The following is a 22,565-nucleotide window of genomic DNA, read 5'->3' on the forward strand; positions in this document are numbered from 1 at the left end:
TCTTCACAAAAAGAGATGGTCCTCAAGTAAGAGTCCAGACATGAGTTTGTCCCCCAGAGGCACCTTCTGGCCTTTAGCAGTTTATTTTCATGGTGTCTCAGAATATTTTCATCTCATTTTAAAAATTCTCACCGGTCCTGAGAGTGGGCCCATCAGACAGCCACAGGGTGTAGCTGATGGAGTGGGAGGTCCCACCGTCCCGGGAACCTCCCAGTCTCTCCTGTACAGAGCCCCCCACCCCGATCAGCCTCTCTGAGGACAGACAGAAGACACCCGTTCCTTCCCCCACTGCAGGGGCTGCAGGAGGAGGAGCTGGACCTGGGGGCGCAGGTGGAGGCTATGGGGCCTCTCGTCCAGGGGAACCCCACCCACCAGCACAAACTGGACCAGCTTTCCGCCGACTACCAGGCCCTGCAGAGGTCTCTGGAGGTAAGAGGAACTGACAGAGGCTCTGTGCTGTGACAGAGACCCGGCCCCTGGACTTTGTCCCCAATCCTCCTGGGGACTTTCTCCCTCTTTCCTTCCTTGGTTCCTTCCAACCCTTTCTTTTCTTTCTCCCTTTCTTTCTTCCCTTCCTTATTCATTCAGCAAGTTACTGAGCACCTCCTGTATGCCATGAGCAGGACGGCCAAGGCCCCTGCTCTCTTGAGGTTTACATTCTAAGTGGGTCGATGGACAGTAGTGAGTCAGCCACAAGGTAAATATACAATTCCATGTGTGCCAGGGGCGTGAGAACGGAGAGGCTGCTCGGACTTAACAACAGCCCGCAGGCGTAGCCCCTGTCGCGTTTGCTGCATTAATGCCAGGTTGAAAGGTGGGTCCTGGTGGCCGTGAGCCTTGTCTGCAGTGCCCTCTAGTGGCCACTGGATCATTCTGGTGTCCAGTCAGGACGGATGCTCCTCTGGTAGTGAGGACAGAAATGGCTGTGGGGTGTGGGATGGCTCCTTCAAAACTGGCCCAAAGGCAAGTTGAATGCAGGCTCCAGGCCCCACCCTGACACTTACTCAGTTGGAATCCTGGGTCTGCATTTGTAAAAGTGCCCCAGGAGTGCAAAGCCAGCTCTCAGGGAGCCACACCTCAAGAAAACTTAGTCTAAGGCAGGGTTCTCCACCCTTCCAGACCCTGCACGCCCTATTTTAATACCAAATTCTTCTGACATCCTCTTTGCAATCTGGAAATTCACAGATAGTATCAGTTACCCACACAATTTTAAAATTTAAGAAAATGCTTCTTCTAGCATGGAAGAGAGAAATAAAAGGAGAGTAATTATAATAAAATAATGCCATTCAATAAAGTAAGTGCTCCAAGATGACCGCACCAGTGATATCGGGTGGTGGTCAGTAGGCACCCCCTCTGCTCCACAGCCACACATGCCTCTAGGGATGAGACTTCCTGAAATGTGAACGGCTCTTGGTAACGTTTCAATCAAACCAGGGCACAGTCTTCCATCAGTTGCTAAAATGGACGCATCCCTGGAAAAGTCAGCATGTTTCCTGAAACCGCAAAAACCTCTTTGTGTTTGTGTGTTAACTGGAGTTAGATCCTGAGCTTGGGTCATGATAAGCAGGGTTTTCACTTCTGTGGATAATCAGCAGGGCGTGAAAAACCTTATGGGATGGGGGGCAGTTCCACGTTGTTGGTCTAAGTGAGATGAATTCACTTAATTCCATTGAATAAACTAGCAGCGAGTGGTCTCAGGGTCGAGGCAGGGGAAGTAGGGGGACAGGAATCACTGACTGTCCTTGCTCTTCAGGGACCCACAGAGCCCACAGCAGCAGAAACATCAGTGTTAATGTCTCCATCCCAGTGATGAGCTCACGGAGCATTACAGCAATTAGAAGACACGTTAGCTGAGCACCAGCATCGTAAGGGGCTGCAAAGTGGCGATATTCCAACTCTCGCCTACTCCTTTATTTATTGTTGAAATACTTCTTCAAAGAAGCATTGTCCCTCTTTTATTATTTTGGCGCTCAGTGCTTTTTAAGTCTCTTCAGTTCTAATAAGTCCTTCCCCCACAGCCCAGGTGATCTTCCTGTCCCTCTGGGGAACCCGTACCCCACTGGGCAAGAAAAGGGGGCCACTGAACACATTGCGTCTGATGTTGGTGCCCAAGGGATGGGAGGGGATGGTGGTAGTGAGACTGCAGGCAAGTCCCCAGCTCCTAGTGGGCCTGGCATCCAGCGGTGTCAGCCCGGGATGCAGGGCGTCAAGGCCTGTGATGGCCCCGCAGAGAATCACAAGGACCTAAGCTGGGGATCACAGCAGGAGAGGGGCCCACAGCCCCGGGGGTCTGGCTGGCCTGTGGTGGGCTAGGAGTGAGGGGCTCGAAGGGTCCCAGGAGGACAGAGAATGGTTACTCTGCTGGATGTGGCACCCACCTTTTGTGGAGGCAGAGATGAACAAGCCCCAGCCTCAGAGACCTGAGCCGCGATTGACCCAGGGGAGGGGAAACAAAGCAAGACCATTAAAAACCTTTTTTATCAAAGTATAATCATATACAGAAAAGTGAACATCTAAGCATGCAACTTGATGCATTTAAAAAACTGAAGATGTCTTTGTTAGCAGCACCCAGATCATGACACAGAATAATACTTATCCTCATGCCCCACCCAGTCACTGACTACTCCTGACCTTCGACTTGGTGCGGCATCGACTGGGTTTGCCTGATTTTATACGTTACTTCAATTGAATCAGACAACGTTTTATTTTCGGTCTGGCTTCTAACCCTCCACCTGACGGCTGTAAATCCATCCATCATGTTGCACTGGATTGTTGTGTAGATTGTTCATCCTTGCTGTGGTGAAATATTCCATCGTATGCATATACCTCGGCACATTTATCCATCTACCGTTGATGGGCGTTTGGGTGGTTCCCACTTCGGGGCTACCACGGGCAAGACCACATGCATGCCTTTTGGTGAAGATGTGTTTGCATCTGTTGGGTTATAACCAGGGGTGAAACGGTTAGGTCATCGGGAGGCCAGTGTTTGGTTTTAGTAGATAGTGACCTAGGGTTTTCCCAAGCGGTTGTACCAATTTATACCCACACCAGTGATGGACAAGAGCTCCCACTGCCCACACCCTCATCCAGACTCGGTACTTTCCATGAAAGAAAGGCAGGCTTAGAAGCACTTTAAGCCGGAGTTGGTCTTTCCGGGATAAATTCCTTGCACCGTGCAGAAGACAGGACCAACCTCTCGTGTTCCTTGCTGGGTGGGGGCCATCTTGCCCCGGGGCTCAGGCAGGGCTGAGTGTCCTGCAGCGGGGGTTGGCCCAGGGTCTCAGTGTTGGGCTGCGCTCAGGATGCCCTGCATTCCCTGGGTCTGTGCTGCAGGACCTCGTGGACGGGCGCCGGCAGAGTGTACGGGAACATTGCACCTTTAGCCACGAGCTTCTGGAGCTGCGACAGTGGATTGCTGTGCTCACGCAGAAGCTGGAGTCCCACTGTGGGGACACAAGCCCGTGGGATGCCCAGTCCCGAGAGATCGAGGTCCAGGTAAGATGGCTCTCCCCACAGAGATGCTGATTCTCTCCCCTGCATCCTGAAAAAGCAGGTTTGGGAGGCTATAGTGCTCATACTGGGAAGCAGAGACCCTCTCCCCAGGATCTTACTGTGTGTGTGTGGCCTTCAGGGACTGCTGGCCAAATTCCCGGAGAAGGAGGCCCAGCTGCCCCTGATCGAAGCGCACGGCCGGCTGGTGATGGAGAAGTCTTCTCCGGAGGGAGCTGCTCTGGTCCGGGAGGAGCTGGAGGAGCTGGCGGAGTCGTGGGGGGCCCTGAGGCAGCTGGAGGAAAGCCTGCTGAGGTGAGAGGGCCTCTCAGCTGTGAGCCTGGTCTCAGACAGCACCTCCTTCCCATCCAGGGAGGGCTCAGTGGTGCTTCTGGAACAGATGGCTGGAGTTCTGCTGTGTGCCAGGCATGGTGCCCCAGGCCTCTGGCCATCTCCAGGCAATTCTGAGTAGGGGCAATAGGAGCAGGGAAATGTCCCACTTGGGAGTTAGCTCCCAGTCCCTTCTGGCTTGGGCCTTACCTGCATCGCTGGGTGTGTACACCTCGATGGCAGTATGTGCGTCTCAAGCAGGAAACTGGAAATGCACATGCCCTGGGGATGGTCTGACAAACCTGGAGGATAGGTGCCGACTTGTGAAGACCAGAAATCACTTCCCACTGCGTGATGCCCCAATCCTGCTACTGCTCCCATGACCTGGGGTGTCCTCATCCCATCCATCACTGTGTTGACCGGGCTGATTTGTCTTCCAGCCTCATCAGAAACCAGCAGCTGCAGAGGACGGAAGTGGATTCAGGGAAGAAAATGATTTTCACCAACAACATCCCGAAGACCGGGTTTCTTATCACCCCCACGGATCTTATATCCCGACATCACCGTCAGGTGCGTCTGTCTAGTGGGGTTTCCGGGGAGGGACCGGATCTTGAGTCAGTCGATGGTGGGAAAATGTCTCCAGCAAAACCCCCTCCCTGCCTGGGCCACATGCTCAGCTCAAGACCCGGCCGGGTCCCGTCTCATGTGAGCCTGCCCGGCCAGGGCACAGGTACGCCTTAGACCAAGGCACTGAGAGACCCCAGACCCAGGGGTCCCCACTGGGGAAGGCCCCGGGCGTCCTTTAGGCAGACAAGCCCTCACCTTCAGAAACCCCGGCTGCTGCCCTTGCAGGGAGGAGAGTGTCAGGGCTGGAAGCTTCCTACCAGCCCCAAGTGGCAAACTGAAAGCACACAAGGTTGGCACTTTTTGTGCCATAAGTTCTATTTTGTAAAAAGAACTAGCCTGGCTACCTCACATGCATGCCTTCTGCTGACTGCCTTTAGTAAACCGAACCACATTGAAAAGAAATTCATTCCTTGTTCTTTAAAGACAACACATCCATTCATTCATCCTGCCGTTCATTCTTTCATTTCCCCATCCAGAAAGCACTTCCTGGTGTTACTGTGTTCCAAGGAATGTGCTTGGAGCAGGGACACTGCTGTCATTAAAAAGGAAACACTTCCAGCCTTCAGAGAATGTAGGATCCAGCACAGAGCTTTTCAGATTGTTGTGTGCATCTGGATCATATTAAAATGCAGATTCGGATTCAGCGGGTCTGGAGCAGGGCATGACTCTGCATTTCTACTAGCTCCCAGGCAATGCCTCGGCTGCTGGGCCTTGGAGCGCATTTTAAGGAGTACGGAAGTGGGAACCAAGCAGAGTGAGTTTAAGAGCTTGCGGTCTGTGGAGGCAGGGCGCCAGCTGCGGAGTGACGTGACCCGCTGCTGGGGGAGCAAAGCCCTCCTGGGAGAGGTGAAACATCGGGGGGTGTCCTCAGGGCTGAGTGGAGGCAAGCGTAGGAGTGGAGGGGGTGCATCCCATGCAAAGGAGACTGTGTGCAAAACCCCGAGGGCGAGAGCACTAGTGCCGGGGCCCACATGTGTCTGGGCTCCAGCTCAGAGAACGGGGAAGGCGGCACTCCTGGGATGCGGAGCCAGGCACAGCTGGAACCCGTGACTGTCAGGCTACATCAGGGATGATGAGGAGCCACTCAGGTGTATCAGTGAGGGCTCAGCTGAGTGGACTTGCGTTCTGGACCGATCACTCTGGCCGCCTAGCCTGGAGGGGGTCAAAAGTGGCAGAAGGTGACCACCTGGTAAGGGATGATGCTGGCTGCCACCAGGAGACCAGGGAGGTGACAGTGAGGAATGTCCTTGGCCCCTAAACATGGCCACATCGAGCAGAGAGGCGTTCCTCGTGCCCCCAGGCCTCTCTCATCACCGTTGGGCATCCTCGTCCCCACCCCTCTGCTTAGATGGAATCCCCAGGACACGTGGCCAGCGGGCTGTTTTCAGAAGCTCATGCTTTGGTCATGCTGTGTGTTCCTGCAGGCGAATCTGCTCCAGGAGGAAGGCAGCCGTGAAGATTTCTCCCGGCTCCTGGGGAACTTTGAGCACTGGTTGCAGGTGGAGAATTCCAAGCTGATTAGAATCATCGCCATGAGAACTGCCTCCGCCAAGGACTTGAGGACCAGAGAAATAAAGCTGCAGGTTTGTTCCTGAGGAAAGGCCCCTCTTCCAGAGGATTTGCCCCCAGAGCTGTGTTTGCCACCAGGGACTTCTCAAAAAAAAAGGAGCATGTGCAGAGCTTGGGAGCTGTTCTGGCTTGTGTATGAATAATCGTTTTTAAACGTTTTGCTTCAAATATTTTAGAACAACCATCCATCCATCCATCCATCTATTCATTCAGCCTCCTGCTATATTCACCAGCCTGGGAAATGTCACCACTAATCACAACTCCTTTATCAGTTAACTTTTGCTGTGTAACAAGCCATTCCCACAGTTTGTGGCTTAAAAGAACAACTATTTGCATAAGTCATGATTCTGAAGGTTGGCAGTTTAGGCTGCAGTCAGCCGAGCGGTGCTTCTGGGCTTGGCTGGGCTCCGTTATTTGCTGTCAGGTATAGGTCAGATGAGTGGCTGTATTTTCTGGGGGTTGGTGGGCTATTGGAGATGAGCATGGGCTGGACCATGTATCTGTTGTCCTCCTGCAGGACAGCCTGGGCTTCTCAGAGCAGAGGCAGGGTCTGAGAGAGTGGGTGGGAGCACGCAAGACCTTTTGAGGCTTAGACTAGGAGCTGGCGCAGTGTCACTTGCCCTGGATCCTATTGGACAAAGAAAGTCACAAGACCAGCCCAGATTCAGGGGGAGAGAAAAGAGACTCCACCTCCTGATGGGACGTAGTACTAAGTCATATGGTAAAGAGCGTGGGTATAGCAGGGGATCGGGGGGCCAATCCATCTACCACAAATCTTTCTCCTTCACTCCCACATCTAATTAGTCACCAAGCCCTTCTTGGGTCTACCTCCTGGATATTTGTTATTTCTGTTTCCCCTCACTACCACCGTCTTAAACTAAGCATTTACCTTTTTTTTTTTTAAGTGCACTAATAAATTTTTATTTTTTAACACAAATGAATAATCCCATGGGTACTGGAAGGATTAATTTACAACCCCTACCTTACCATGCATAGTATTCTGTACACAGTAGGTGATCTATTAACAACTTTAGAATGGTTTTCCATTTTGGTTAAAATTGAGAAGCTTATGTAACTGAAGGGGTAAACTTTGAAAGTCTCCCTAAAATATGTGCAGCAAATCTTTATTAATATGCAGCACTCTTTCATTAACATATGCATCACATATCCTAAAATTGAAATGTATTTTGCTGAAGCAATCAGCATTCATTATGGTGAAAAGAGAAATATGACTTTATGGAGAAAAAGAGATAACCTCATTTAGTGCTGGAAGGTCACCTGTGAATTTGTTATTAGTGGAAGGATTATCAGAGCTTTGGATTTTTCTCATCGACTTTGACCAACAAGGCATTTACCATTTTTGAACTTGATGATGACAATGGCCTCCCAGCTGGACTCCCTCCTTCCTGTTGGGCCCCCATGTGGGTAATGGCTCATTCTGTAGCCAGAGTAACCTTTCATAATCCTAACTATGACCTTGGCCTCCCCCTCAAGAAAACCGCGTGGTATTGAGTTCAACTTCCCAAGTTTATCGCACACAGTCTTTCTCGATCAGGCCCCAACCCACCTCTCTTTTTCCTTAATTTTTGTGGCTTTACCATGATATGACAGGTTTGGATTTCTTTTTATTTTTTCTTGCTTGAGATTCATCTGGATTCTTGAATCTGTGGCTTGGACCTTTCTGGAAAATTCTCCAACATTATCTCTCAAAATACCGCCTCTGCCTTGTTCCTTTTCTCCTCGCCTTCTGAGATGCCATTTGAACATATGTTATGTTTTCACTGTGTGCTTTATGTCTCTTACCCTCTCTTGTGTATTTTTCATCCTTTTTTCTTTTCATATAATTTTCTGTATAATTTTTTCTAACTTATCTTCCACTTTACTAATTCTCTCTTTAGCTGTGTCTCATTTGCTGTTACACATGTCTGTTAATGTCTTAGCTTTTAATATTGTATTTATCAGTTCTCAAATTTCTATTTGGTTCTTTAAAAAATCTGCTCTGCCACTTTTCATAGCTCCTAGGTTCTTGCTGAACTTTTTAAGCTTATCTCTTAATTCTTTGAACACAGTAAACATAGTTGCTTTACAGAATGTGTCTAATAATTTCATCATCTCAAGTCATTTTAGGAATGTTTCTGTTGTGCATTATTTCTGCCTCTTCTTATTCTTGCTGTCTTGTATCTGTGTATGGCTGCTTTGACTGTGTGCTGGGCATTTACAAATGAATGTAAGTGTAATTTGAGATTTAGAATCATCTTTTCTCCAGAGATTATTTTGTTTGTGACTACGAGACAAGTGAAGGCTTTATCATTCTGGAACCATTGAATCCAATTTCAGGTCTGGAGGCCCCCTAGACCTCTGAGATGACTTGGAGCTGGGCTGTAAATCCAAACAAGGTCCAAGTTTACTTCTGATTCACCTTTAGAAGTCTCAGCTAAAGGAAGATGGTTTATCAGAGACTCCACTTCTGTAGGGCCCAGACTTTGACCTTTGTCTCCCTGCGAGGCTGCCAGAAGCATAGATCTGTTTCACAGCTATTTCTTCCAGATTGGCAGGTGTCCTGAGTGCAAAGGAAGGTCTGAGCACTGGGCTTACTTCTCTGGGTCTCATCTTTTCCCAGGACTTGCCTCACTCTTTTATTAACTCTTTGATGCCTTAAAAATGTTTTTAATATTTTGTCCTCAGGGAGAGTTTTAACCTCAGTTCCCTAGTTGACCAGAAGTCCTTCCTGCCTGCCTCCTACCTCCTGTTCAGCCACTCCTCTCATCTCCTGCCACCATCACCCAGTCCAACCGTATGAGAGACAACCTACAGTTCAGCAGTTAAGCTTCCTTGCTCCTGTAGAGCCCCCATTCTCGTGGGCTCTGAGAAACTAAGCTGTGTGTCTGTATCATGCAGCTGGGAGGTTAGGACAGAGCCAAGATCCAAGGCCAGAATTTAAACTCAGGCTCTTGGATTTAGAGCCCAGATCATATCCCCACATCACACTACCTCCCAGGAGTCCCAGGAGATGCCATCCTGGGAGAAGATTGTGTTGTTTTGGCAGAAAAATCTGCCCAATCCCAGCATCACTGTGCCAGCAGTGAAAATGCCAACAGAAAGATATGTTCAACAATGGTAGCTTTTATAATGATGATAACTCTTATGTCAGGCCCTCTGGAGGACTTGGTTCTAGAATTCCAGAGCTTGGAGTGACCACGGAGGTCAGCACTGCGGCTGCCCCTCTCTTGCAGGAGTCCATCCCGTAATATTTCAGAGAGCGATTGCCTGACTTTGGCTTCAATTTGCGTGGATGGAGTTCTCACTTATGTGTCGTGTTGGCAGCTTCTCAGGTGCAATTTGATTAGCTCCTCCTTACTAGCCAGGTAGAGCCGCCTCGGTCATTTGGAAGGTACCCACAATTCTGTCTTTTCCCTGTAGGAGCTGGAGGCTCGCGTACCAGAAGGTCAGCATCTCTTTGAAAACCTCCTTCGTCTCGAGCCAGCAAGGGGGTCCTCAGATGAGCTGGAGGATTTGCGCTACCGGTGGATGCTGTACAAGTCCAAACTCAAGGACTCCAGCCACCTGCTGGTAGGTGCTAAGGATGCACAGGTCCCGGGCCCCAGGGAGACCTCGCTCAGCCCACATCCACTCCACCTCGAGCCTCCACAGACCACTCAGAGAGAGGAGGTAGAGACTCCTGGGTGCTAGGGACTTGACTTGCAATTTGTCATTTGGCCATCCTGCCACCTGATGAGGCAGGAGCTTCCGTAACAACATCTTTGCAACCTTCCAAGCTGAAACTTTTATGTGCCTTGTCCCCTTCAGTACTTCCAGCACCTTTCTGCCAGAGTAACTGCATCTCCAGTCTGCAGAGGGGGAGCTGAGACTCGAGGAGTTAAAAAACTCACCCAAGTTGCCATAGCTAGTGAGAGGCAGAGCCAGCATCAAACACAGCCTGGTGCTGGAGACGTGATGGAGCAAATGCCGGGGTGCGGGCTGGGACTCCTGGGGTCTAGACCCCTCCTCCACTCACCTGCTTTGTGACACTGGGGAAGCACCTTCCCCCGTTGGGCTCCCGAGTCTCACACAAAACAATAATAATAGTTAAACTAATAGCCTGTGTTAAATGCTATGTCCTCATTACAGCCTGATAAAGGAGGTACTGTTATCATTCCCAGAGAACTGATAGGGAAACTGAGGCACGGAGGCTGGTCTAAGGATGGGCGCAGGTGGGATGGCTTCCGAGGGCCCCTGAGGCCCTCAGACCCCTGACGCCTGGCTCTGCTGCTCCAGTTTTGCTGGCCCCGGAACAGCCATGTCGGCCACTAGGTGTCAGCGCAGCCCCAGCCGGGTCAGCGCGCCCGCCGGCCCAGGCCCAGGCCTTCCCAGACGGAATCCCACCTGGGCCCGGAGTGCGTTAAAAAGCTCATTAAATTGAATCACCTGCTGGCTCAGCCTGTCCAGATGACCAGGAGTTTTAGAGAAACACTCCCCTGACAAAATGAATATTCCATTACAGGCTCTGCTGGGATTTAAGTTTCACTCACTTAACTTCTTTTTTTCCCCTCCGTTTTCCTCTCCTTCCCTGAAATAACAGACGCAGAGTTCTCTGGGGAAGCTGACTGGATTCCAGAAGGTACGGTGTCTGCCATCTGCTCCACGCGGCTAGAGGGCAGGGCGTCTGGAGGGTTGGTGGGCCTGGGGCAGGCCTCCCGGGCTTTCTGGAAGGTTCTGTGAGGTCTGAGGAAGCTGTATGGGGAATGGGCTGTGAGCGGCACAGTGCTAGGCCCTGGGGCCCTTGGTCTCGGGGAGCCCCAGGGTGAACAGAACCTTCTCGGCCGTGACAGATACATGATAAAGGTGGGTCCTTGGAAGTTTTCATCCAAAACCAGGACAAGGGAGGAGTGAGCAAGTTAATAATTATGCTGTGACAACAGGCATAAACTAGGACTGAACCAAGAAACCCGGACCATTCCAGACCAACTGGACCCTGTGGCCACCCCAGTGATAGATGGCCATACGGTGCTCGGGGGACAAAAGAGGAAGGGCTGGCTGTGCTCCCAGCACTGGTTTCCCCTTCTGCCCGCTGAGAGGAGCTCGGAGCCACTCCCGCGGTGTTTGCAGGCCAAAGCAATGACAGAAACAGCAGTAACCACAGTAATAATGAGGCTCAAGCATCGTTACTCTAGATACGACATGTTGACCATTCACTGTGTGGTCTCTTGCCTCTGACCCGTGAGGCCACGCTTAACCTCCCACCCTGGGCCTGGGGAGAAGGCATCCCTGGGGCCCGGTGGCTCTTCCCATTTCTGGAAAAGCCCAGTGTTAACTGGTGGCCCCTTTTCCAAGAGAGCATGCTTGTCTTCCTGCCGAGCATTGGCTCATGACTTGAGCCTCTGGCGAGGTCTGCTCTGGACACTGCTGGGTGCCTGAGACCTCTCATGTGTGGAGTCTGTGTTCCTGGGGCTCTGCACCCCAGGACTTCTCCATGGTCTCCAGCTGGTCCTCCTGTCTCCACCTGCGGGAGAGTGGGTGTCCCTGGGGCTGGGAGGGGCATTCACGGGACCAACGCTGTGCTCTGGGCCCAGTGTCAACCATCTTTGTGGACTTTGGCAAGTTGCTGTGACTCTTGGGCTCACTTTTCCCATCTGTAAAATGGAATGAACAATGCCGATTTTATTTCATGAGCAAATTCTGAGTATCATGGAAACATTTGTTTGTTCTTCAGAGGAGAGCAGAAAGCCCTGGCTTCCCTGCCTAAGTTAGAGTAACAGAGGGTCTCTTCATGAAGTAGAGGAGAGCCCAGAACATCGGGAAGGGCAGGGTGGCCCACACAGTCCAGCCTTGGACTCCTGGTGGCACCTGGGGGCCCGGGGCCAGGTGCCCAGGCTGCCTCTAGATCCGGCACCTTTAGCCCCACTTTGGTCGGAAGCCCACCTTTGATGCAGCTCCCAGGTCAGAGTCCAGGGGGCGTCACGTCTGAGTCCCCTGGTGGTTTTGGGTCCAGGGACACTTGACTGGCTGACATCTGCCCTCCAGTGCGTATTCAGATTCCGGTGAACGTGGAATGTTCACAGCCCTGTGTTTATTGTCCCTCTCCTCCTTCATTCATTCATCTCACAGATATTTTCTGAATGCTGACTTTGTGCCAAGCACTGTTTTAGGGACCTGGGATATATTAGTAAACACGAGCAAAGACCTGCCCTGTAGGCTGTGTGTGCTGGCTGAGGGGAGCGGGGAGGGAGGGAGGGCTCACACATCCAGCTGGTGATGCTCAGCACAATGGTGAGTCTCTGGGTTAGGGAACACCGGGGGACAGCACTGGATTGTGCCTTTCTAGCTGCAGGGGTGATCTTATCTATGGCAGGCTGATGTTGGGCACAGTCTCCTGGGGTATGCAAGGCAGGCAGGTTCTAAATGGCTAAAAGAATCTGCTTATTCGGGCTACGTTAAAAACAAATAGATCTGTAAAAGTTTGAGTTTGCTGCTGGCTGTCTTTAAAGCTAATGGGTCTCGGCCCACCATGGAGGCCAACATACAGAGGCCATCTGGGGCTCTTTTATATGAGTGCTGTTTAAGCACAGATTTCTGGGTCCCACCCCCAGAGTTTCTGATGCATCAGGTCTGAGGGTCCCAGGGATCTGCATTTCCAGCAAGTTCCCAGGTGGTGCTGACGCCGCTGGCCTAGGGACCAGACTTTGAGAACCGCTGCTTTATTCCCTGGATTTGAATCCACAATCTACCGTGAGTGTGTGTGACTGTTGGTGACTCACTTAACGATGGTTATCCAATGAATAAAAGGCAGGTCCATCAAACCAATAGTAGGCAAAGTTCCCATTGTTAAGAGGCACGTAGCAGGCTCCTAACTGCGTGGAGGTCGTGGAGATGCCTGCAGACGCTGCCCCTGCTTCCCTTTCTGAGAGCAGAGGGATAATGCCATTTCTGGCAGGGGGTGCAGTCCTCCCCTGGTGGTATTTTGCGGGGCCAGGGTGCGCATGCGTGTGCAGGGGTCCGCACACACGTGCATGGCGGCACACACACCCAGACCTGACAGGTGGAAGATAGACGCTATCTCCCGAGGCTGTAATCTTGCCAACTTAAAAACATTCCATATATTATTTTTAGTCCAAAGGGAAAGGGAAAAACAAAAACCTACCCCCAAGCGAATTATTTATGAGCAGTTGGCTCTCCACGCTTTTTTCTCTCTCGGCACACCCAGGCACTGAAAGCTCCAACTACGTCAGTGGCTTCAGCCTGCTTGTTTATATAAACAGAATAATTAAGATTTATTAAATTTGCAGCTGCCTACACACTTGCCAGCTCAGTGCCACCGGATACGTCCGCCTGCAGCATTCAGACGTATGGAGTGTCATTGCGTTTTTCTTTTTTTTTTTTCTGAGTCGCAGTTCCTTTTAATATGAGAAGTAGACTATATACATGTTCCCATTTTTAAAAGTAAATGCTAGCATACTACCCACACTGTTTTCTGTCATTTTGATCTCGAGTACAGCCTAGAGATTTACTCCATGTAGTTTAAAGATACCTCTCATTTTTTTCCTTTTCTATATGTGTGGTTTTGCAGTGTAACCACAGAGTTGGTAAGAGAAATTTTTCTTTACGGACGCATTCCAGCTACTAAATACAAGAGGCCTGATGGATAGAATACCCCCTTTTGTAACCTCCTATGGAGTAGGAGATCTTGGCACGTCATTGCTTCTCGAATCGCCGTTGGGCTGTGAGTCGACTCAGTTCCCGCGTTGACGCAGGGAAGTGGCGTCGTCCTACCTGAGACAGCCTTTTCACTGAAGGACAGACGTGCTAATGTTCGTGTTTGCCTGGGTGATGGAGGCAGGGCCACGCGCCCGTGTGCAGGAGTGGAGAGCAAATTCCTCCATGCATCGGGGGCTGTGGGCTCTGGGAGATGGGCACGGATGTCGAGAGACCCGAGGGCAACATTTTCTTCACTTGCCCATATTTCGCAGGTTTTAAGACTCATAATTTTTCACATTTTCACATCTCTGGAACGGGGGTGTTTTATTACAATCCCGTTCTTCCGGTGAGGATTGGAATCTCCTTCCCTCCACCACCCAGGACACTACCCACCTGAGATTTCTTTAAATTAAAATCTCCGCTTGCGGGTTGTGTTTTGCTTTGTTTTCCTGAGGACCACACTGACGGTGTCAGTTTAAACCAACCTGTGGGAGCTCCAGCCTTGAGGTTCAAGTTCTCGGGGTGGAGTTTTTTTCCTGCCCTCACCCGGTGCCAAGATGAGACCTTGGATTTCCTTGCTTCCCGTTACTGTGGGGCAGGGAGGATTAGCCTTTATTTCCCCCACCCTGAAGGCGTAGCCCCGTGGTGCCCCAGTGTTCTGTGGGGTCTCCAGTCCATTCTTGTTTGTTGGGTTTTTTCCTTTCTTAGGGGGATATAAAATAATGGTGCACCTTACAGTCAGCATCGTAGAGCAGATGAAATGTTTGTGATACTGAATCTCAGAAAGCATTAATGAGTTTTCCATGTTAGGTAATAACCCTCTCACATTAGCTATGATTTTTTAAAAAGTCCCTACTATGCGCTAGGCACGGCTGGGACGCTCCCCTGCCTGGTCTTTGACACTTGCAATCACCTTCTCCTTTGTAGCGGGAGGAGAGTGGCCTCTTGGTCCCTCCTCCATGTGACAGTGAGCCAGATCTGGGTGGGTGCAGAGGGAACATAGCTTGACTTTGTACCTCTGTGACTCACTGTGCAACTCTGGGGACTGGTCAACTTTGGCTCTTCCTTGGCCAAAGACGTGGGCTTTGCATAGGGCTGTGCTGTCTCTGACCTTCACAAGGAGAGGCCAGAAATGGGCCTCCAACCACCTGCTCCATCATCTCTGGAGCCTTGTCTTCCCATCCATCCACTGAGCCCATAAGCTACTGGCCACTGCTGATATGTGGAAGAATCCACGCTAGCACCTTGGATCTGAAGTTCTTGAAACTTGTCTTTGACTATTGACATCCAGAAATGTGGTGTTTTACATTTGCGCTTTTTTCTTCTTCATCCTTCCGTTGCTCAGCCCGCCTGCCTTCCACCCTCAACTCCTCTGAACTTCATCCCAGCGAGGTAACCAGCAGCTACCTCTCCACTCAGCCCAGCAAACATCTTTCTGTCCTCATCCACTTGGCCTCTGGGCAGCCCTGGGGCTGATGACAACGCTCTCCGCTCATAGCTGCTCTGACTGCCCTTCCCGGATTCAACCACGGGGGCCTCTCTCTGTCTTATTTTATTATTTTCAGTTATCAGAGTCAGTGTCGATAAGATTCAGTGTTGATGAAATACTATTACTTAATCCATGGTCCATATTCAGAATTTTAAAGCTGTCTCAATAGTCTTAAAAAATTAATACTTTTTTTTTCCTTTTAGCAATTTCAAATTTACAGACAACCTGAGCAGATCAGAGAGTCCCCACATGTGCCCTCTCCTCCCCACATCTCCCATGTTTCCCCAACATCAGCATCGTGCATTGGTGTGGAAGCTTGCTTACTGGGACTCCATGAAGTTCATGGTCGACACTGGGGTTCCCTCTTGCTGTTGCACATTCTGTAGGCTTGGACAGATGTATGCTGACATGCGTCCCCCATTCCAGTGTCACACAGAACGGATTCACTGCCTTCACCTTCTCCCCAGCTCTTCTGCCCCATCCCTCTCCCCTCCCCCAGGGCTCCTAGCAACCACTTCTCTTGTTCCTTTCACCAGCAAAATGCATCTGAGTTTCCTCCATGTCCTTTTGTGACTTGCTTTCTCATTTCCTTTCTCAGTGAATAATATTCCATTGTAAGGATGTAAGTTTTCAGGGTTTTTTTGCCTTTTATTTTCCCTCAGTCTGGGATCCAGACTGGGCTCACATTACATTTAGTTGTCACATCGCTCTAGTTTCCTCTAAGCTGGGATTAGTCCTCTGTTTTTCTTGACCCTGACCTTAAGTGCAGGCCAGATGTTTTGTCGAGTGTCCCTCAAGTTGGGTTTTCCCCACGTTTCCCTGTTGAGCATTTCTGGCAGGAATGTCTCAAAAGTGATGCCGTATTTTCTTTTCTTCTTTTTTTTTTTTTTTGAGGGGGTAGGTAATTAGGTTTATTTATTTATTAATGGAGGTCCTGGGGACTGAACCCGAAACCTTGTGCATGCTAAGCACACACTCTGCCACTGAGCTAAACCCACTTCCCCCTGTTGCTGTGTTCTTAGTGCATTTTATTGGGAGACACACGATGTCCATATGCCTCCAACATTGGTGATGCTAATTCTGATCACATGATTAAGGTGATGGCTGCTGGATTTCTTGCCTGTAAATCTGCTTTCATTTCTTTTATAAATAATAAGCATTAGCTGCTCAGAGAACCTGGAAATACAGCACCTCTTTCTCCCATGGTCGCACCCTCCGGGTTCTCCAGGGCCCCTTTCCCTCTCATGACTCACCCTCTCCCTGACGGTTCCTTCCCCTGGCCTGGCTTCGCTCCCCGACTCTGGGGCTCTCACGCCCTCTGTCCATCTGCTGTCTGGGACTCTCCTTCTAGCTTCAGTCTTGAGGCCCAAGCCTGCAAGACGTCTGCTCAGGAGACCCCTCGGACTCAGCATTCTAAAGCTGACCCCACTGTGTTCCCTGCACCCAAGCAAACCCCGGTCCCCATATCAGTGAAGCATCGTCACTACCAGTCTTCCAAGCTAGGTGCCTCTGGGTCACCCTAGACCATCCCTGACCTGACCTTGGTTCTGCCCTAGGCTCAGAAGAGCCTGGTCATGGATGGATCTCAGATGAGGAAAGAAGAGGGAAGGAAGGAAAGGGAGACTTGTGTCCATACACCTGCTGCCGAATGAGGCTCCGTCCTCACTTGAGTAATGACACTCCGATCTTTCCATCCAGAGGCACCTCCCACCAATGAACCAAACCACCTCCAAAAGGCCAGCTCAGCTCTTAACTCCATCCTGCTCCAAAGCCAGCCCAAGGTTCTGGAGAAAGAGTCCTGGGGCCTGACCATCGCATGCAGAGCCACCCCAGCGAGGAGATAAACATTAACCCAGCCCCATGGCAGGCGCTGCCTTCCCGTCCCTGGGTGGGGACTCTCTACGGCCTCTGAACGCTCCTGGGAAGTGAGTCTTGGGCTGTAACTGCGCTTAGTGAAGACACTCAAGGTGTCGTGGGCAGGGCCCAGCGGGGGGATCTGTGGACGCTCTCAGGCTCCCTGGAGTAGTCGGGGCAATGCAGTGGACCCCACACGCAGCCCCCTTCTGGGGGTCCTAGAGGAAACCCAGAAAGAGGAAGCCAGCCAGCAGGTGGCTCAGCAGTCTGTCAGAGGGGCCTTCAGGGACCAAACTAATTGCTAAGTGAGAGTTTAGAGAGGGGCACTGTGCTGGCCCACCTCGGATCGGCAGAGAAAACCTGGCCCCCTCCCATCGCCTTGAGCTCTCGGCACTGACCTGGAAGCAACTTTGTGCTGGAGAATGAGGCCCAGCCAGCTCTTGGGAAAGACCCTGAAAGCCCCAGTGGTGATGCAGTGTGACTTCCACACTCGGGGCCCCACGTCAGGGTAGGACCAGCTTCAGCAGAGGCCCAGTGGGGCTGTTGTCATTGTGCCTGTTGTTTCTTATGAGAAACAATGCCACGTGGGATGGTGGAGAGAGCCTGGCTGTGGAGCCTCGCTGGCAATTTGAGCCTGTCCGTGTGACCTTGGGCTGGTTATTTCCCATGGGCTCAGTTTCTTCCTCTGAGAAATGGGCACAAGGAAGCCCACCTCCCAGAATGGGGCAAGAACTCAGGAAGCCCGTGAGTGAGGTGGATTGCTGAGCACAAGGCCAAGGGGTGCTCGGTGTACATTAATGCAGGGAGCCCAGGTGTTCTGGGGGGGCCGTCAGGACAGTGCCGACCGTTCACAGATGGGTCAGTGAGCATGCCGTCACACCATTGGGCACCAAGGGAGGAGAAGATGGCCAGATGCACAGGAAGGGAAAGAGCCTTTTCTTCATTATTTCATTCATTAGGCAAATATTTACTGAACGTCACTAGGAATACCGCAATGAGCCAAACTGATGTGGCTCCTGCCTGCAAGGACACAGACTTTAATTAGTAACCCAAAGGAAAGATACTGATATCATGAAAATGTGTAATGGAGCTTTTTTTGGCTTAGATCAGGGACGGTTCCCCTGAGGAAATGACTCACAAGTTGAGATTAGAATGACCAGTAGGGACTAACCAGCTGCATTGGAGAAAGGAGGGAGATTCCAGACAGAAGGGATAGCCTGTGCTAAGGCCCTGTGGCAGGAGGATGTGCGGGCTTTTTTAAGGGGCCAAGAGCCGGCATTTAGGGAGGGCAGTGTTCTCTCTGATGGATCTGAGGAGGTTGATGGTATCTGATTCCTGGCACCTGGTTGCAGGGGGAAGCTAAAGGGGGCTGGTAGGAGCTGCCCGTCTGCCCTGGAAGAAGAAAGGAATGAGTATTTGCTGAGCACCAACTGCATGTTCAGCATGGCCTGCGCTGCCTCACTTACCTTTCTGACTTTGATAGGCAGGTTTCATTCTCCCTTTGCCCCAACAGATGAAGGCACTAAAGCTCAGAGAGGCTAAGAGACCTCTCCTAGGTCACACAGCTAGGAAGTAACAGGACCAGGATTAGAATCCAGAACTCCAAACTTTTCCTTTCCCCAATATCCTTTTTCATCAATGGCAGAAGATCGGCATTTACTGTGATTGACTCATCTTTCCTGAACTCCTCAAAACTCTAGAATCTCAGGTTCCTGGGAGATCTTGAAGGACTCTTGAGCATTCAGTTACCACGCACGACATCACCTGTTCTGTCCCCACCACCATGTGCTATCGACCCTCGGCCTCTACACCCTATGGGGTGGGAGCTCATCACTGATGGAGGAAGCCCCTTTTCTCTTTGGATAGTTCTAACTGGGCAGAACGCAGGTGGTGCTTTCTATGGGGAAACTGAGGCATGGAGACACTCCCAGATCTGGGAAGGGCTGAGATGATCAGTTTCTTTGTGGCTTCTTAAGAGGTAGTTCGTGCTGATATGTCTGCGTGTGTGCGCGCCCACGTGCACATGTGTTTTCTGAGCATTTGAGAATCGTGTTAAAATGTGTCATCTAGTTTAAAGAGCATTTTAGAATCCAGGCTGCCTCAAAGTGAAGATGTGAGCTCTAAGTGAATAGACACCGGGTGGGTGGCAGGAGTCCTTCAAAAAGACTGCCCCCCCGTCAACACATAAATGCAAAAACAGCTTTGAACTGTCAAAGTTGGTTTCCCCAGGGGATGATGGCCAAGGCACAAGTTTTCACTTAAAAAAGCAAAGTGTTAGCTCTGAAAATGGAGGAGTCAACAGAAACAGGACCCTTGGAAACAGAGCTCCGTTTGGGAGACGGTTAATTACAGGTTTTCAGTTGTGGTGTGAACCCAAGTAAGGGTGGGTCTACCTGTTGTCTCACCCTCTCCCTCTCCTGGATGGGTCAGAGACTTGGAAGCAGGCAATATGAAATTTCAAGGAGTCAAGTTAGAGCCCCGACAGACTGAGGCAGCCCTACGTGAGCCGAGCTGGTGGGTGAGCCAGGTCTGACCCCGCCTGGCACCTGTGGGAAGATAGGTCTCCTCTGTGGATGTATGCTCATTCGGCTTTATGTCTTAAGTGACACAGCCTGTAACTTCCCCCTTCTCCGTTCATGCCTTGAGTGGTTTGAGGAAACCAGAGATCTTTGCGGCTGAACTGACATTAGTCCCACTTCACAGATGGGAAAACTGAGGCCTGTGCAGTGGGAGAGTCCACCGGAGCTGCTGCAGCTCCTGCCATCGCTCCACCCTCCCCTCCCGAGACTCACGTCTCCTGCTTGGTTCCGCAGGTGCGGCGGAGGCGAGGGCTGCGCTCCCTCTGCCGGAAGGCGTGCTGCGTGGCACTCCCGCTGCAGCTGCTCCTGCTCTGCTTCCTGCTGCTGCTCTTCCTGCTGCCCGTCGGGGAAGAGGACCGCAGCTGCACGCTGGCCAACAACTTTGCCCGCTCCTTCATGCTCATGCTCCGCTACGACGGCCCCCCGCCCACCTAGCCCACTGCGGGCACACAGGGGACTTTCTTCTCCAAACTTCCATCAGCCGGGGCTCCTCCGGAGGATGCCGAGGAAACTGGAAACCGGGGCAGGCCAGAGCTGGCAGAGCTGCATCCGTGTAAATACTGTATCGACGTTCCCAAAACAATATTACTTTTTATACAGTGTTGTCTTAGTCTGTTTATACTAAATGTGTACTATGAGAGTAATGGCCAGCTTTTTTATCTGCTCTGTATGTCAGTGCTCAGGATTTATAGCTCCATATATGACCTCTCTTTCTAGTTGGAGAAACTCCTAGCAGTTTGCGTGTCCAGTGGGATTGTGTGGCATTTTTGCCTCGGTCTGCAGTCAGCCCTGGAAAGCAGGAACCATAACATGTCACTTTTATGGCCCCCTCCTACCCAGAAGCCAAGCCCCAGACCCAGATGTTCACGTAGAGGCCGCCGAGCTGTCAGCGTGGAAGAACAGCGCAGGCCCTCGCTCGGAGCCCAGGGGCTCCTGCTTTCCGCACAGTGAGAACAGCCAGGCTCGTCTAGGCTTTGGGATGACGGCAGACCGGGTGCTGTGGATCAGAAGCAGAAATGGTGCTGATCCCGGGCAGGCCCAGTGGCAGCAGTGAAAAGTGGCAAGTGACAGAATGAAATTAAGGGAGAAAAAGAAGAACCACAGTGAGCAGACCCAGAGCTGAGCAAGCAGAGCAGGACGGGGACGTGCGTGCAGGAGCCCTGACAGCCCAGGCCAGCGATGGAGGTCGCGGTCGGGGCACTGGGCCTTCAGGAAATGCTCAGCTCGTGCTCCGTGTGTTCTCTGCCCTGTTCAGGGAGCAAACCAAGGAGAGAAAGCCTGCTGTTAAGTTTCCCGTGCAGGACGGGGAGCACGCTCCGCGTGTAGCGTGCCCCTGACAGTGCCAGGGAAGCAGTGTTCCTTGGGCTGAGTTTTTCACCACCTACGACTCAGGCTTAAGGAACGGAGGGGAGCACCTGCCACACCAGGGACCAGGGATCGAGGGTCCAAGACAGAGGTGACAGTTCAGCCGTGGAGCTCAGCCTGTCTGAGGCACACTCCCTCCGCCTTCCAGAAAGGACTTTGGAGAGAGCTGGTCCTCTGGGTCAAGAATGTCCCACACACGTGCCCACAAGGGACCCAGGGTCCATGCGCCCCACACCAGGCTCCTCTGCAGGGGCTCTGCACTCCGGCCCACCCACCACCTGGGAAGGGGCCGGGCCGATGCTATGCTGGGCCCTGAGGCTGGAAATATGTCCCTTTCTCCCCAGGGAATTCTGAAGCCGTTCCTAAGTGCTTCACAGCTGGATCAGATTTTCCCTAAATCAGCACTAAGTTTCCCTTTTTAAAAGATGCTCGGTGCCCACTCTTTGCAAATTGATTTTTGTCTGTTCAGCTACACAAAGACCAAAGAGGGGATCCTCAGACCAAGAAAGGCCTTTAATCAGAGGGGAAACTGAAGACCCAAGAGGGTCCAGCCCCCCAGCGCCTTGCCCCTCCCCACTGCTCTCTGCAGCGCCCGGACCCCTCCTTCCTGGCACAGGCCCGGCCTGGGCAGAGCTCTCAGCGCGGGACCCCGGCCTCCCTGTGACTGGGAAGAGCTGGACGCTTGCTGGGTGCTCACCGGGCAGGAAAACAGTGTTGCCGAGAAGGGCTCTTGGTGCTGACTCAGAAAGCACGCTTTTCTCAAGATGTTTAGAAACCAAACCACCAGGCCATTCTCTGCAGGTGACTGACCGCTTTACTGGAAAATCAGGGGCTGCGTGAACCACGACCTCAGGCCCAGGCAGCCAAGCCCAGACGCTCACTGGGTTGTGTTGGTCCAGCCCTAGAAGGTCAGCGGTGTGGCCAGGGCCTTCGAACATCTCCACTCCCGCTCTCCCACTTCGTGGTGAGCAGGTGGAGGCCCGGACAGGGGAAGTAACACCCGTGGCCACACAGCGAGAAACAGCATGGCTGGAGCCCATCTTGGTCACTCACTGCTGCCCCCAGGCGGCGCCCTGCGCAGGACAATGCCACCCCCCTGTAGGTGACCTCAGAAACAAAGAGCTGTTTGAGGTGAAGGCAGTTGTGTCACGTGTCCTGTGTGTTGGGGAGGGAGACATTGTCATTGTCACGTGTGGGCTGGCGGGTGGGGGTGACTATATTTTTTTAAACTTTGACAATGATGCCCTAGAGTCTGCTTGTTTGCATAATTTTTTTTTAAAAAAAGAGAATTGATTTTTTCATTACTTTCATATAAATACAGCTATGATACACTATAGCCACCACTGACTGTGTAATCTCCTTTGCTGAAAGTGGGTGCAGACGATTACAACTTTTATGGCTTCCTTTCTAGCTTCCTGAGCACCAACCGCGAAGGGCTTTAAAGCGCCTTGTGGAAAGGGTGTCCCGGTGGGACCCCTGTGTGTTTATTTTCCCTCTGACCCCCAGAGGGAGAGAGGTGGTAAGAAGGGAACATCACTGCTGTGCCCAGGTGTGTGTGTGTGTGTGTGTGT

At 51.6% G+C, this 22,565-nt stretch overlaps 1 protein-coding gene across 2 annotated transcripts in view; it reads left to right on the plus strand.

The window, feature by feature from the left end:
* SYNE3 (spectrin repeat containing nuclear envelope family member 3) overlaps positions 1-22,330 on the plus strand; it is a 90,137-nt gene extending 67,807 nt beyond the window's left edge. For both annotated transcript variants that reach the window (XM_074365071.1, XM_010968751.3), the window contains exons 11-18: positions 295-429; positions 3,334-3,495; positions 3,632-3,804; positions 4,260-4,389; positions 5,871-6,029; positions 9,436-9,585; positions 10,595-10,633; positions 19,864-22,330. In XM_074365071.1, coding sequence (XP_074221172.1) covers positions 295-429; positions 3,334-3,495; positions 3,632-3,804; positions 4,260-4,389; positions 5,871-6,029; positions 9,436-9,585; positions 10,595-10,633; positions 19,864-20,064 — 1,149 coding nt within the window. In that variant the 3' untranslated portion in view covers positions 20,065-22,330. The remainder of the gene's footprint in view (positions 1-294; positions 430-3,333; positions 3,496-3,631; positions 3,805-4,259; positions 4,390-5,870; positions 6,030-9,435; positions 9,586-10,594; positions 10,634-19,863) is intronic.
* Positions 22,331-22,565: the final 235 nt, after the last annotated feature.

The sequence above is a fragment of the Camelus bactrianus genome, chromosome 6, assembly GCF_048773025.1.
Source record: "Camelus bactrianus isolate YW-2024 breed Bactrian camel chromosome 6, ASM4877302v1, whole genome shotgun sequence".
Taxonomy (NCBI): Eukaryota; Metazoa; Chordata; class Mammalia; order Artiodactyla; family Camelidae; genus Camelus; species Camelus bactrianus.